The 15,499-nt window shown below is 33.2% G+C and overlaps 1 protein-coding gene across 1 annotated transcript; it reads left to right on the forward strand.

Annotated features, from left to right (window-relative positions):
• The first annotated feature begins 11,858 nt into the window (after nucleotides 1-11,858).
• LOC132062056 (uncharacterized) lies at nucleotides 11,859-13,106 on the forward strand. Its single transcript, XM_059454707.1, has 3 exons — nucleotides 11,859-12,177; nucleotides 12,267-12,645; nucleotides 12,977-13,106. Exons 1-3 carry the CDS (start codon nucleotides 11,859-11,861, stop codon nucleotides 13,104-13,106), a joined length of 828 nt encoding a protein of 275 aa, XP_059310690.1.
• Nucleotides 13,107-15,499: the final 2,393 nt, after the last annotated feature.

Raw genomic sequence — 15,499 nt, forward strand, 5'->3', positions numbered from 1 at the left:
AATGAAGATATTTTATTGTAGATGAATGACAGATTGACAGTCCCACCACCTATGCTCGTAAGCTAGGTTACGCATGCACGGTAGGGATTTTTTTACTAATCCTCGTAAGCTTGGTACAAGTGAATTCGAAACAGTTGAGTTGATAAATTTTGAACATATCCGATGTATTTTTTATTTTTCATTCGGCGTTTGATACCCATATTGAAATTAGATCAAATTCAAATTCTCGCCGTATAGGTTCTTTCAAATAAAACATTCCTTATCAAGATTTTTTTATACTCAGGATCACACCAAAACCTTTAATTAATGGAGGAGTCCCATCCATCCACTAAACGTATCGAATGTTAAAGTTGAACCAATAAGAAGAAGGGAAAATATAGATAAAAGAATGTGAGACAGGGGCAAAGATGAAGGTAAAAGAGAGAGGGAATGGCTGCGTGATGAGAGATGGAGAAAGGGATCCCTGCAAATTGCCAGCTGAGGAGAAGGGGCACTGCATTAAATGAGTTTTCAGAAGCTGTTGGGCGAAAGAGTTGCCATGCATTTAATGCTATCTCTTTCCTCTCTTCTACATTTCTTTCTTTCTTGTTATATTATTTGACCATTTATTCTTTTATACGCCTCTTAAAAATTATAAATAAAATATATATTTTACTATTTTTTTTTTTTTTTTAATAAATACATTCTAATCAATATTGATTATTTTTAAAAATATTTAATATTAAGGATAAGATAAAAAAAATTAATTAATTTTATCTTGATTTTGTAAATGAACAAATAATTTGGGACATATATTTTTAGTAACGTGACCAAGTAATATGGGACAGAGAGAGTAGGGGTGGGCACAAGGGCGGACCCACCCTATTAGGAGGGGGTCACGTGTCGCCCTTAACCTCGGGAATATCCTGTACATATATGGTGTATATACCTTAAAGAATGTATATGTATTTAAAAAGGATCCTTAAAAGATATCCATTGCTTTAGTGCATTTGGTTGTTGTGCCTCTTAGATCCTCATATGACACCTAGGTTTGAGTCTCGCTTGCAGCACCTTTATTTCTATTTTTATTGAGTTTGTTTTGTTTCCGTTCTAAACCTATTTTTGTTTCTTCCAATTTTGAAATTTATACTTTATACTACTACTTTAATAATAACTTAGCATAATTATTAAGTTTTCAAAGAGTTGTACGCCAAACTTTACATAATAAGTGGCATATTTATATTAAGGCAGTGGTCATTGGTACCCCCTCTGCGTTAAAATCCTGGGTCCGCCTCTGGGTGGGCATGGTACGGTATTTTAAACTTCGGTATGATAATTTCGATTTTCGGTTTCTAAAAATACTATAACATAACCATACCAAATTAATTTGGTATGGTTCAGTATTTTTAAGTTCGGATTTGATATTTTGCGGTACGGTAAATTGATACGATAGTTTATTTGACTTCGACTAACGTATACACAGATCGTAGAGAATTATAACTTCGACTATTCAAGAAATGTCTCAATTATATTGTACTAATACCTTACATATGTAAAAATATTCAAAAGAAAGTACAAACAGTCTCCTTCGTAAATCAATTACACAAAAAAGACATTTAAATCAAGATAGAGTAGTCAAAGTTCCAATGTTTAAACAATTGATTTTCTAGTAATACTAGTTTATATATTTGTTAGTATCATAATACTAAGATATATGAATTGTATATGTAACTATATACTTCGATATGGTATTCGGTATTTTCTTTATGAATACCAAAATCATATCGAATACCATTTTTTTTTTTAAATGCATACCAAATACCATATTACTGAAATTACGGTATAAAAAAATTCTATTTCAGTATGGTAATCGGTATCGACAATACTGTGCCCATCCCTAGGAGGGAGTATTATTCTTTTTCTTCCAATAATATATAAAATCCAAGCACTCTTGAGACTAAGGGGGGCATAGTACGGTATTTGAAACTTCGGTATGGTAATTTCGATTTTCGATTTCTAAAAATACTATACCATTATCATACCAAATTAATTCGGTATGGTTCGGTATTTTGCAGTACGGTAATTCGGCTACCATAGTTTGTTCGATTTCAACTTACATATACTCATATTGTAGAGAATTATGACTTCGCCTATTCACGCTCACAAAATGTCTCAATTATATCGTGCTAAAACCTCACACATGTAAAAATATTCAAAAGAAAGTACAATCAATCCCCTTTGTAAATCAGTTACACAACAAAGATATTTCAATCAAAAAAGAGTAGTCAAAATTTCAACGTCTAAACAATTAGTTTTGTGTTAATACTAGTTTATGTATTTGTTAATTATAATACTAATATATATGAATTGTATATGTAACAATAAATTTCGGTATGATATTCGGTATTTCAATATTTTCTTTAGAAATAGCAAATACCATACCAAATACTAAACTTTTTAAAAATGCAGACCCAATACCATAACAAATCCCATAATACCAAAACCACGATATAAAAAATTTCAATTTCGATATGATAATCGGTATCTACTATATCATGCCCAGCCCTACGTTAAACTCGTTTGCTTTGGCTTTTTGCCTATCTGACACGAGACAAGAAATTTTCTTTAACGTTCGTATCGCTCATCAACTTATTGGTGATAAGGATTTCTTCACTAATGCCTTTCAATGGTTCAAACTGATGGCCATTGTGGACTTAGCTACAAGGATAGCTACTGGGGCCTGGACTGGATCATTCTGGATGATGCATTTTTTTCGATGAATTTACTCCCTCCGTCTCAATTTAATTATCTTAATTTGATTTGACATGAAATTTAAAGGATAAAAAGAAATTTTTAAATCTTGTGATCTTAAATTATAATGTGCTAAAATATTTTTTGAATCTTATGAATTTAAACTTATCATGTAGAATGTTTGAATAGTTAACTTACTAGATATATAAAAATAACAACTCTCTTTTTTTAGTCATACCGAAAAGAAAAACAATTAATTGAGGCAGCGGGAGTAATATTTACTGTGTTCCTGGGAAAGAATAATAATGAGAATGATATATATTTACTGTTCCTAGCAAACAACAACAATAAAACGAGAATGACAGCTTACTACTATGCATCTATATATGCGCGTGAATATCAAAGATTAAATATCACATTGTTAAATTTGATTTACCACCGTAACAAATCTCCAAGTTGTAACCACCTTCTTGCTTCCAACTACAGTAATTAATATAATGTCTACCTAAATATATAATGTATCCGTTCACTTTTACTTGTCCATAATGAATTTTGTATTCCTAATCTTAAGAAATAATAATAAAATGCATTCCATTTTGCACCAGTTTAAAGCACTGATCCTTGTTCCATATACCTTTGATTAGTTTGGTGAAAACAAAGTTACTGCACCTTAAAGTATAAATTCAGAAATTAATTTGAACACAAATATTGATGTATATATCGATCTTTTTTGAGTGGTTTATCTGATTTTCTCTAAGCCCCAATTTTTTTTTTCCCATCACTTGTGAGAGAAAATAGCGGTACCGAAATGCCTTCCATATACCTTTCACTCCACAGTTAGTTTATTTTGAGCCGTCCGACAGAGGTTTCAGGTTCGAATCCTAGAAATGGAATTTTTTTTGATATTGTGTGTTACCTTTTAAACGGCTTACGCAGTACGAATCAGAATTAGTCGATCCAATGAATACTATAAGGGTTAAAAGAAAGACATCATGACATGTTATTATACTGGAAATTCTTATCCTTTTTTTGGAGTCATATATTAGTAGTCCCCAACTTCCTATATCTAAAGGGTGTGGTGGTGAAGGAGTTTAGAAGAATATCAGCTAACAATATGCCAGGGAGCAATGATTATTCTGAATCTTGGGAGCATTGGCTACTCTGCATATGGTTGACATTCAAGTCTGGAGCATGTTCATATGTTTGTACTCTATAGGTAGAACTCTTATGTTTTTGAACTTTCCTTTTCCCATTAGTTCATTGCCTTGTCTTCATCACAGGAGTCTAAAAAAAGGGACCATTGAAATATGTATTGGCTCTAAGTATGTACATCTTACATGTGTGTGAATTAATTCACTCTTTTGTTTACATATACACACATTTATCAAATGCCATTTCTTTTCATATTCAGCCAATTCAAACGGATGAATGAAAATGAATCAGCATTCAGCATTGGTTATCGTGTTCTCCCCAAGTATAGAAGTTGCATGCATTATGAAAAAATCTAAATACTTGTTAGTACTCGAAATTGGTTGCACTGCTTTACCAAAACTTAAATTGTTAGTAAAAATCACGTATCACATCAAATGGAGTTGATTTTTTTTAACTTACTAGTCACTGCCTTTATTTATCATGATTAACTTTTCTGATGATCTACAGTACATAGAAAATGCGGTGCCTCCATAGTTTGACTTTATGTATGGTACCTTAGTTTTAGAAATTTCACGTTCATGACTTAGATTCATGTTTACATAACACAAATGACCTTTATTTAAAAAAGAAGAAGAAGTGTCTCAATCTTAAATTCCAGGTGAACCATATACTTATCTTTTTGTAACATATTATACTTGGGGATGAGAATATTCTGACTTTTCACACGAGTTTTTGGAGAAAATTATAGGTGCAACACTCATATATCTGTTAAATTTAGTTGCTTACATATCTGTTAAATTTAGTTACTTACTCAATACTCATGTATCTTCTCAAGTTGTAACGTACAATGTTCAAAATAACAAGAAACTCCCAACCTGTTTCTACATGAATTATTTATGTTTACGTAAAGAAGTTTTATACTGTTAAATTTAGTTACTTACAATGCAAGTATAACTCGGACTAAGCCTGATATGGTTACACAACAAAATAGAATAATTACCTATTATAACCCATTAAATAATTGAGTAAAAAAATTCTCGTCGATATTAGCTACGGCATTTGTCGGTAATCCCTAGCTAATCCGTCGCTAAATAGCTTCTCGCTAATTAGATTTTCTTATAATCCGTCCGTCGCTAATCCATAGCTAAATGATATTAGCACGGAATTTTGCTGTTTAGCTACGAAATTTTGTCCGTCGCTAATTTCATATTTTCTTGTAGCGTTACGGTGAGGTTAGTGCTGATTTCAAACACCTTCGAGCGGGTAATATTTGTTTTCCTTTTGCTTTTAATTCAAAAGTGCTAATTGCCTCCTGATATTATATCTCCTTCATCCACACATTAACATCAATGTTCGTAGAAATTTAATGAAATTAATGCATGGGCGGGTTGTATCAATCGACCTGATCTGTAGAAAAAAATTGCTGAAACAAATTTCAACTTTCATGAATCGTGGCCTTGATTAAAGACCAAAACTTGGCCTCTAGAAATTTCTCTTAAGAGTCTCAATCTTACTTAAGGTCCAATTGCATTCGAACAATTTAATTCACAAGAAACGAATTAATAAGACTTAAGGTCAAAATGTAAGACTTATACATATGGTTCAAAACTCTAGAAAATGCCTCATAACGGTTGAGGTCTTAAGGTCAAAATAGACCCAATCATGTTTCTGGTTGTTATTATTATTAATGAGAAAAGGTCAAGATTGTCCGCAGCAACTGTTGAATATTTGAGTCCAATTTTCAAATCTCTGGTCATCCTTCCAAGTTCCAACAAAATAGGGTGCATCAATTTGTACGGACTTTCGAGTTTCGACGATGCGAGTTGAATCTTTTGCCAATACAAATTAATTCAAAGAGTCTATCTAGTATGTAAGGAATGTTACGTATTCATACTAATTACTAAGTACTTCTTTAGTTTCAAATGTCTTATACTCCCTCTGTGCCAAAATATCTACTTGATTTTCCTAGATATATAAGAAAAGGAAATAAAATCACTTTTTCATACATAAATCCTTGGGAAAGGAAAACCGACATGAACGTAATTTACATTAGAAAAAAGGTCTATTGGTGGGAAAATATGGGGCCAAAAAAGCCAAGAATTTGATTCTATGAAGACGAAAGAAAGAAAGCATGGGGTTTGGGGTGGACGGCTTGAGAAGCATTACTTTTAGGAACTTTTTCAAATTTTGATAATCATTTAATTTTGACATTCAGAATCCCTAGCTCGATTAATATAAAAATTCCCACCATGTAGAATTCATTAAAAGAAAAGCAATTCGTATTAGAGGTTTTTCATTCGCAGGATTAACTCAAATTTGAGAGCTAGCGACGAACATTTTTATTCATTTGTTCTACAAAATAATAACATCTGTAAATGATACATCACCCAATCCAACATATTTATTTAATTTCTGTCCCCCCAAACCTGCTTCACATGCAACTTGGCTCCACATATCTTTGAAATTATATTTGTTTTAGAGAAAGGGAAATAAATTTAGTACTGCTACATTAGTATGCCCAAAGAATGATTAAAAGCTCCAATATTAGCTGTTAATAGTTCAGCAAATAGGGTGGGGGCCAAATATACATACATAAATTTTGGCTCTCATGTCATGTACTGTTTGAGTATGGCTGAGACACCGCCCACCGGGCCCTACCTACATATGCCCAATTTTTTTCCCCAATAATAATGCAGATTTTGTCGTTATATGCGGAATCTTAATATAGGGATTGTTTTAATGTGAAAATAATGTACATAAATTATTATGTATGATTGTTTAATCTATAACCATTCTTCTTTAAATACTCTAATCCACGTATCCATGACATCAGGGGCTACGGGGCTAGCTACGGGATTCATCCTCCGATGAAAAAATACATTGTATATATAAACTTGTATATACAATAGATGTTGAATCCCTTTTGCTTCTTCGTGTATTTACTTCTTTATATTTTGAACCCCTTAGTAAAAATCTTGACTCTGTCACTGTCTGACTTACCGTAGTTTATCTCGTATAAAATACTATGTAAATCCTGTATATGTTATACCTGAATTAGTAACACAATTTTGGCTTCTGATATTTATTAAGCTCCGGATACGTAATTATGTGCAGTTTAATACTAAGTTTTTAAATACATTATTAACTCAACTGGCACACATGTGTCAATCTCACTGAACAAATAATCCTCCAACGTCTTCATGAGTTTATACATTATTCTATGTTTTTTTTTTTTTTTTTTTTTGATTTTTTATATTGTGACATTCATCTTTGGTCCGATCAGCTAAACGTTGGATCAAATGAGTAACCATTAAAAAGGTATCAAGGAATTCCCTGTAATATTTTAAATATAATTGGCTTTGATCAAACTATCCACATGGCTGATATTTTCATATCTTTAATTGCCAGTTAGATGCAAGAAAATTCCCAATTATTTTGTGATCATAATGTGAGCCTTGCCAAATGCCAAGATATTATTTATAATCTAGAACTAGAAGGACTAAAGTCCCACATAGATATGATTAAATTCTTTTTGTTTCTATTTTGGTTTATCGGGGCATAATTAAATACACATGAGACAAAAAAGTCATTATAGTGTATATTGTTAGGATATACTATTAACCATGCGGTTTGATCATAGTATTATTTTTATTTCTTTTGGAACAATTGTTTATTTATTTATTCAATTCAATAAAGTCTTAATTTAAATAGATCATTTGTTCATGTGTGCCCTTTACTTATATAGTAGACGATTTAGTGTATGGAGTTTTAGCTCATACGCGGAAGATTAAATTGTCGGTTCTTATAAGTTATAAAGTTAATGTTCACAATCAAAGATGAATCTTGGGCAAAGTATCTTGATGATTGTAGCATAAGATTAAAATATAATCTATCTTGATTATGGGAATGGTTATGTTCCAACTTCTTATGCTAGTACATTTTTGTGTGTATTGAATGGACCAAGTAGAGATAAGTGTTTTGTCTTTGAATATATATAAAACTACCTCTCTAGCTCATTAAATGTTCTTATACTCTTAATCTTGATATGATTGTTGTGATCAATGTGCTTCGTTCATTATTTTGATTTATTAAAAGGTACGACTCAACCGCAAAGTTAATGTATTCTGGTAAATTGGACAATGGCAAAGTGCATTTGTCAAATAACAATTAGTTGATAGAATCCGTGTCTCGACCTTGAGATTGATGATACCCCTTTATGGATGCTTATAAGTTTTCATGTGAAAACCACAGTGGATTTTGTATCCGTCATGAAATAAGTTAAGCGGAAGTATAAAGGATTAGATTAGTCGATGAATTAAATTGTCAGTAATTTGATTTATTTGATTGGTGTCTGTAATCTTAACATGGGGAGTTAAATAAGTTTTTAATGAATGATTTCGAAATTAAACAGAGAGTGCAATTACAGGTTTCTAGTGGAATAAATCGTAATTTATTGTGGAAGGATTAATTCATCCACATTCCGAATTAATACCACAATAGGAAGCCTCGTTATTAAATCGTAGTCCCTAACATGTGCTCGAATATTCTAGAACAAGGAAAAATAAAAGGAGAAATAATATCCTTGGTGGGTTAGGAAAAGGGCTACACGTTTTTAGGTAAGGTTTTACCATAAAACGTGTGTATATAAAGAAAGCCATAAAACCCTAAGCGATATTATTATTCCGGAGCCGAATACTTGCCACTCAAGTATTACGTTCAAAAGTCTTCGGATACACAAGAGAAGATCGTAGACCTGAGAACAAGACGCAATTGAAGCACTGTAAAAATGTGCCTTCAAAAGGTTAGTGTTACGATCTCGTATTTGATTGTGTTTATACGGTTACATGTAAGAATATGATCTTGGATGTTTGCTTCCGCTGCGTATATATGCCTATTTTCCATCATATATATCGTATCTAAATAAATTAGACCTTAAAAGTTTGTCTAAAAGATTTATCCAAACGGACCTAACACATGATTGGCGTGTGGGGCTAGCAAAATTGTTGTCCAAAAAGAGAAAGAAGGGCCTTGATAATGCTTAAATAGAGACATAGAGTAAACCAATAATATTATATATATGAATCCTCTCCATACTTTTTGGAAGCAAATAAGAATGGGAGAAAATATACATATTACAAACTGGTAATAAAAGTCAAGATGATTCTTTGCCGTCCTCCCTCCATTGAGCACTTTGATCAGAAAAAGAAAAACAGAAAAAAATGAAGTGAAGAATTAAAAAAAATGAAGTCTGGTTGGAAATCTAGGCATACATTTAATCGCATTTATTGAAGTGAGGTGTTCAGTCGTGCATGGGGCTGAGCTTGAGATCCCAGAAGCTACGCCTACAGCTACGGCTATGGCTGCGTTTAAATTTAGGTAGAAATTTGGGTCCCCGTGTGTGGTATAATGGAAAATAAAATATTTTCGGTGGAAATGTTTTCCGCGGAAAATCTTTTCTTGGAAATAAGTTATTTTCTTATTTTTTACTATTATTATTTTTGATAAGTAAGTAAATCTTATATATTTTGTTAAAACTATTTATATGTAATCTAAAAAAATACTATGAGGTGGATGGAATTGGGAGTGTGGGTCGGGATGGCGTGCTCGATAATCTAGGGGTGAGCAGTTGGGGCCATTTGGGGGGTGGGAGAGAGGACAATCAACTTAGAATGTCAATTACGAAACTTGTTTTTTCTAATGTCACCGTGAAATTATTTCCTAATTTTTAAGAAATTTATTGTCCTAGAGGAAAAATATTATGACCAACCAAATATGAAAAAAAATAAAAAAATACTCTGTTAATACTTTAGCTTATATATGCCCTTCTGTCAAATACTTGGTCCAATATGTTCTTTCTCAAAATGGTTCCCCACTTAACCTAATTACAATATTAATTAGTCAATTCGCATCAGATCATGACATGTGACATAATCTAAAAGCCTTAGATAGGGGAGTTCATGGGTTGGTTTGGATCGATTTTAGGTTAAAACCAAAATCAAATCAATCTAGTCAGTTTTTAAAATTATTAATATCAAACCAAACTAAATATAATACATATCCATCGCTTTGGTTGTAGTCGGTTTGGTTCGGTTTGGGTTGCGTTTTCGATTTTTAAGAAAATTAACGGTATTTCTCTCTTTCATGTTTTTTTCCTACAATTATGAGAGAATTTTCTATCATTTTTCAAATTATAATTAGTTATTACCCTTTATTGTGGTAGCTATTGTTTCTTGCATTATGGAGAAAATGTCTTAAGATTTATAATTTTAATTATGTGAATAAAGTTTATAAGAAATACAAAAAATAAATCTAGGCAAATCTCATAGAGTTGTTTCTTTGAATAAATGAGCTTAAATTCATGGATTTTTTTATTTATTTTTAAATCGGCTTACAGTATAAAGTTCATTAGCCTATTAGAGATAAATCAAATTTTGCTTAAAAAGTATATAAATTATTCAAAAGTATTTGTAAAAACCAATATACTGTATATATATAATTATAAAAATTATGTATAAAATTTGTCAGTTCGGTTCGGTTTTTTCTTCGGTTTGCTTTTAGTAAAACCAAAACCAAACCAAATATTAATGGTTTTTAAAATTTAAAACCAAACCAAACCTTACCCAAGTACATATTGATTTATTTAATCGGTTTGATTTTGATTTTCGATTTGGATCGATTTTTCACCAAACCGTGAACACCCCACGTTACACATACCAAGCCCCATATGAATGGAACATTTGGTCACACGGGCCTGTTTTGAGGGCATCGTTGGCCCATAAAAAATCACATCAGAGGACCCGCATAGCATAGAGAGCAGAAGAAAATATGACCAACTTGAGAGATACGGATCATAATTTAGATCTAAAAGTTGAGAGAAAATATAGTGTATTCCGCTATTTATTTTAGGTGGGCATTTTTTAGATGAAAAATTAGAGTCTTTGGCCAGCCACGGTTTGGGTTTCTCTTCCATCAAGTGGTTTAAGTCTTTCTTCACTTTTACTTCTCTTTGATTGTATTTAAAATTTACATCAAGCAAATCAATCAAAGGGAAATCTCATCATTATAAACTTCTATTACATTATCATGAACTAACAAGACAACTTATGAACAAACAAAAAACATAAAGCTTTAGAACTCTAATGGGCCGAATATGCTCTTAAAGTAAGCGCGTGAGACCAAAAATATCATTCATACGAGGTCGGGTAAGTCAGGTCTCTTAAGACTATGAGTCTATGACACGTGTCAAGATCTAGTGCTAAATGACTCTCTTATTTAGTAATAAGGTTACTTGGGGAGACCGTTTAAAATAAGGATATTTTGGACCAAATATTTGACAGTAAGAGTATCTGTTAAAGTACTATTAATGGGGGCCAAATCTGTTCAATTTCACATAGTACGAGGGCATATTTGAACCTTTTCCGTTTAACTTATACATGCTGGATGTATTGTAGAGATTTTGTACACTATAGTGCAATTTAACTGATCATTGTAAGATTATCATTCTATTTTTTAAATCTATCATATCATATTAAATAGCGAGAGTATGTATTTTTATAGGGCAATCCAATGGATAGTATAAAAAATTATTAAATTATCAGTACATAATGTACTTAATAAAGAAAAGAAAGGTGGGAATGTTAAGTTGGAAAAACTCTCCATTGTAATCAATGCTGTAGGTCCTTTACCAACTTTCTTGGAAAAATCTAAGTCGATCTTTCTTTTTCTTGCTCCTATTCTCTTCTGGAGTTCTAATGTGAATACAACCACTAGCGTCTGTATTTAATTTTGAGCTGTTAAATCAGTGTGTTTGATGATTGCGTCTCTCATTCTTATCTGAATAAGACCTGCATCCATATAAACAAGACAAGTATTTATTATCAAAAGGTGTCTAAGAATGATCCAGACCACTGACTTTGTGATTAGTATTTTTTCCTTTTCGTATCTGTCAGTCTAACATGCCATAAAAATTGGAGAGGATGAGTATGATTTTTGACCTTTCTGATGATGATTACAAACAGAAAGTGTATGATGAAATTAATAAATTAGAAAAGTATGCTCGTAAGCCTACTCAAAGGATGTTTTACTATCCTCGTCTCACTCCCCAAGAAGTGTTATTTGAAGAACAGGAGTATATTTTGAATAACAGTTATAATGGTAAACATATTTATGAGTGGAATAGTGATGGTTATACCAAAAGACAGATTTATACTGTTGTACATAGAATGATCATGTACAGTACAATTTGCAAGGCAAATAGTAACGGTGATAGGAATATTGCTAAAATGATTATTGCTGGTTTTATTGGACAATTAAAAGGATGGTGGGATAATTATTTGATCCAAGATCACCGTAATAGGATTTAAATGTTGTCAAAGATGAATCAGGTACAGCAGGAACCACCCCAGGACAGAATGTTGTCTATTCTTTGGTTATTAATATAATAGAACATTTCTTTGGAAGATGGTCTGATAATAGTGAAAATATTAGGACTATGCTTCAGCATTTAAGATGCAAAACCCTTATATCATTTAGGTGGTATAAGGATGTATTCCTTAGTAGGGTTATGGAGTTACCTGAGTGTAATAACACCCATTGGAAGTCCAAGTTTATAGTTGGACTGCCTAGCCTTTTTGCAGAAAGAGTTAGGAAAGCTCTTACAAAAGGAGAAACTAGCATCAATTATGATGAATATACTTACGACAAGTTAATAGGTACTTGTATCCAAAAAGGTTCATCTTTATGCAATGAGATTAAGCTGAATCAGTAAATCAAGAGACATCGTCTAAATGAAAGATAACAATTAAGAGAATTTTGTGGACAATTGGAGATTTCAAAAACCAAAGAGACTCGTAGGCATAAGAAGATAAAAAGGATTTTCAAGCTTGGAAAGAGAAACGCTTGGAAAAGAAAGCAAGAAGCAAAAAGGAATTCAAGAAAAGGAGAAATTTTATCAAGTCCAAAAATTCAAAATCTTGCTAGAAATGTGGCAGGACAGGTCATTATTATAAAAACTGCAAAGTCAAGCAAAAGATTAATAGTCTTAACATTGATGAAGAGTTAAAGGACACATTATCCAAATTATTATTGAATTCAGAACCAGAAGATTCAGGTTTGATTCGGATACATCAGAGAGTTCTACTTCAAATGAAGATCTCACAGTCCTTGAAAATGAAAGTTATATTTCTTCGGATTCTGATGAGGAACGTGCTCGAGTTCTAATGTGAATACAACCACTAGAAAAAAATTTAATATGTGCCTCACACAACTAATATTAGTTGTGTGGGGCTCCATTTTGTGAGACAAAAAAAAATGAACCTAAAATTTGTAGATCCATTTAGTGTAAGATGTGAGTTCATTTTTTATCTCACAAAAAGATGTCTCACGGCATACATTAAAACTTTTCAACTACCAGCGTTTGTATTTAATTTTGAGCTGTTATATCGAAGTGTTTGATGATTGCGTCTCTCATTCTTATCTGAATAAGACACCTGCATCCATATAAGCACAACTCATCTAAGTATTTATTATCAAAAGGTGTCTAATAATGATCCACACTCCACTGACTGTCTGACTTATTGATTAATTTTTTTTCCTTTTCGTATCTGTCAGTCTAACATTGCCAAATACTAATGTTTATATTAAATCTGTCAACTCAGAATCAGTATATCTAGTTTGACAAAATCTTGACCTTCAAGTATATTAAAAATATTTTGATTATTCTAGAACCATTTTCAAATTAATACTTTTCAGAACAATTATATTCTAATATAATAAAAGTTATTGCTCATCAAGTCTTTAACCCTGCAGTCTAACTTCTTAGTCAAATACTGGAAAAAAAAAAAAAAATCTTAGTCAAACTACTATCAATCTTTCGTCGGCATATAATATTAAAAAAAAAAAAAAATGTGGTGCACTACTAAACACGTCTAGTGTCTGATTTTCATGTTCTTTTACTAAAAATAAATAACACCGGCCTTATGACTAAAAAATGAATTTGAACTTTTAGAAATTAATCCAAATAATGTGGGGCAATTTGCAGGATTGCCCTTCGCTGAGGTGGTCTTTAATTTTTATCCCTCAAAATGGTGGTCTTTAAATTTGTAACGACCTGTTTAGTCGTTATAGTCTTTTAGGCATTTTCGCTCGTTCCCAATCATTGATTAGCTCACTTTTGACCCGAGGGGACCGTTGACACGCTTCCTGAGGTATCTAGACCGGATTCAGGCAACTTTTGTGAAAACATAGGCTTAAAGTGAAAAATGGTTGACTCAAAGTTGACTTTTGGGCAAACGAACCTTTGTCGGAATTATGTCGAATCCGAGAGGTCCGGATGGTCGTTTAGAACTTGTTTGTGTAGTTGGTTCGGTTCCTAATGCACTTGGATGCATTTCGGGACTTGGGTTGGGAATTTCGGATTAAGGCATCGGGGGTTGACCCGGTCAACGAGACCTCCGTGGGGACTTCCGAGGCCACGGGCGCGTTCGTAGCACGTTTTTATGTGGGTCTATGTGTATGGCATGTGAGCAGATGGCCTCGGGAATTAGACGGAAAATCGAATCGAATTGCGAAATTTGGGAAGTTTTCAGGTGTCAGCGGCACCAGCACCGCAGCAGCGGTACCGTTAGGGCGGTAACCCTGACGCTGAAGCGATCCAAGCGTTTTAGGCTTGACCGCTGGGCCGGCGCCGTTGGGGCAGTCCCAGTACCGCTAAAGCGGGTGACAGGCAGTTAGTGACATTAATAAAGTGCTAGACGGAAAATCGAATCGAATTGCGAAATTTGGGAAGTTTTCAGGTGTCAGCGGCACCAGCACCGCAGCAGCGGTACCGCTGGGGCGGTAACCCTGACGCTGAAGCGGTCCAAGCGTTTTAGGCTTGACCGCTGGGCCGGCGCCGTTCCCGATCCCGCCCCGCTAAAGCGGGTGACGAAAAGTGATTAGTGACATTAATAAAGTGTTAAAAGCCCTTAGACCCTCATTATGTCCCATTTCGATATTTGAGCTTGAATAAACTATTCTTAGGGATATTTGGAGGAGAATCTTGGAGGTAAATCTTGCCCATTTCTTCATTCTTCCTTTAATCCATTATAATGTTAGATTCCCCTTTTCCCTTAATAAACCCATGGTGATGGGAGTTCAAAGAGGGTTTTGGAAGAACATTGTATCTAGGATTATTAATGATAAATTGGTGATGTTTATGTTAGATATTGACTAATCTAAGCTTATTAAGCATATATTTTCCACTTTTAGCGTTGAATTTCGGAATTGGAGACTTAGGGTTTATACCCAACTTGGGGGTTTTGCTTGAAATCAGAAATTAGGCTAATCCTTGAGTTAAATCAACAATTAGTGGTTGGGTTATGATTACCTAGTACTTAATTTGGTATTTTGTCCCGAATTTTCCATTTTGCCCTTGTGGGCCCGTTTCCCCAATTTCTAGGGTTAGAATTGACCTAATTGAAATAGTAGCAATATTAGTATCATTCTTCATGATTTCTAATGTAGAATTCGATTATGCTTAAACTACTTTGGTTCTGAGGTTCAGCGGAAGGGCAAGGCAAAGGAGCGAGTTGTTGGTGTTGCGGTTCGGCAATCCAGGTAGGTTATGGCTTGCCTTTGG

The sequence above is a fragment of the Lycium ferocissimum genome, chromosome 7 (genome assembly GCF_029784015.1).
Source record: "Lycium ferocissimum isolate CSIRO_LF1 chromosome 7, AGI_CSIRO_Lferr_CH_V1, whole genome shotgun sequence".
Classification (NCBI taxonomy): domain Eukaryota; kingdom Viridiplantae; phylum Streptophyta; class Magnoliopsida; order Solanales; family Solanaceae; genus Lycium; species Lycium ferocissimum.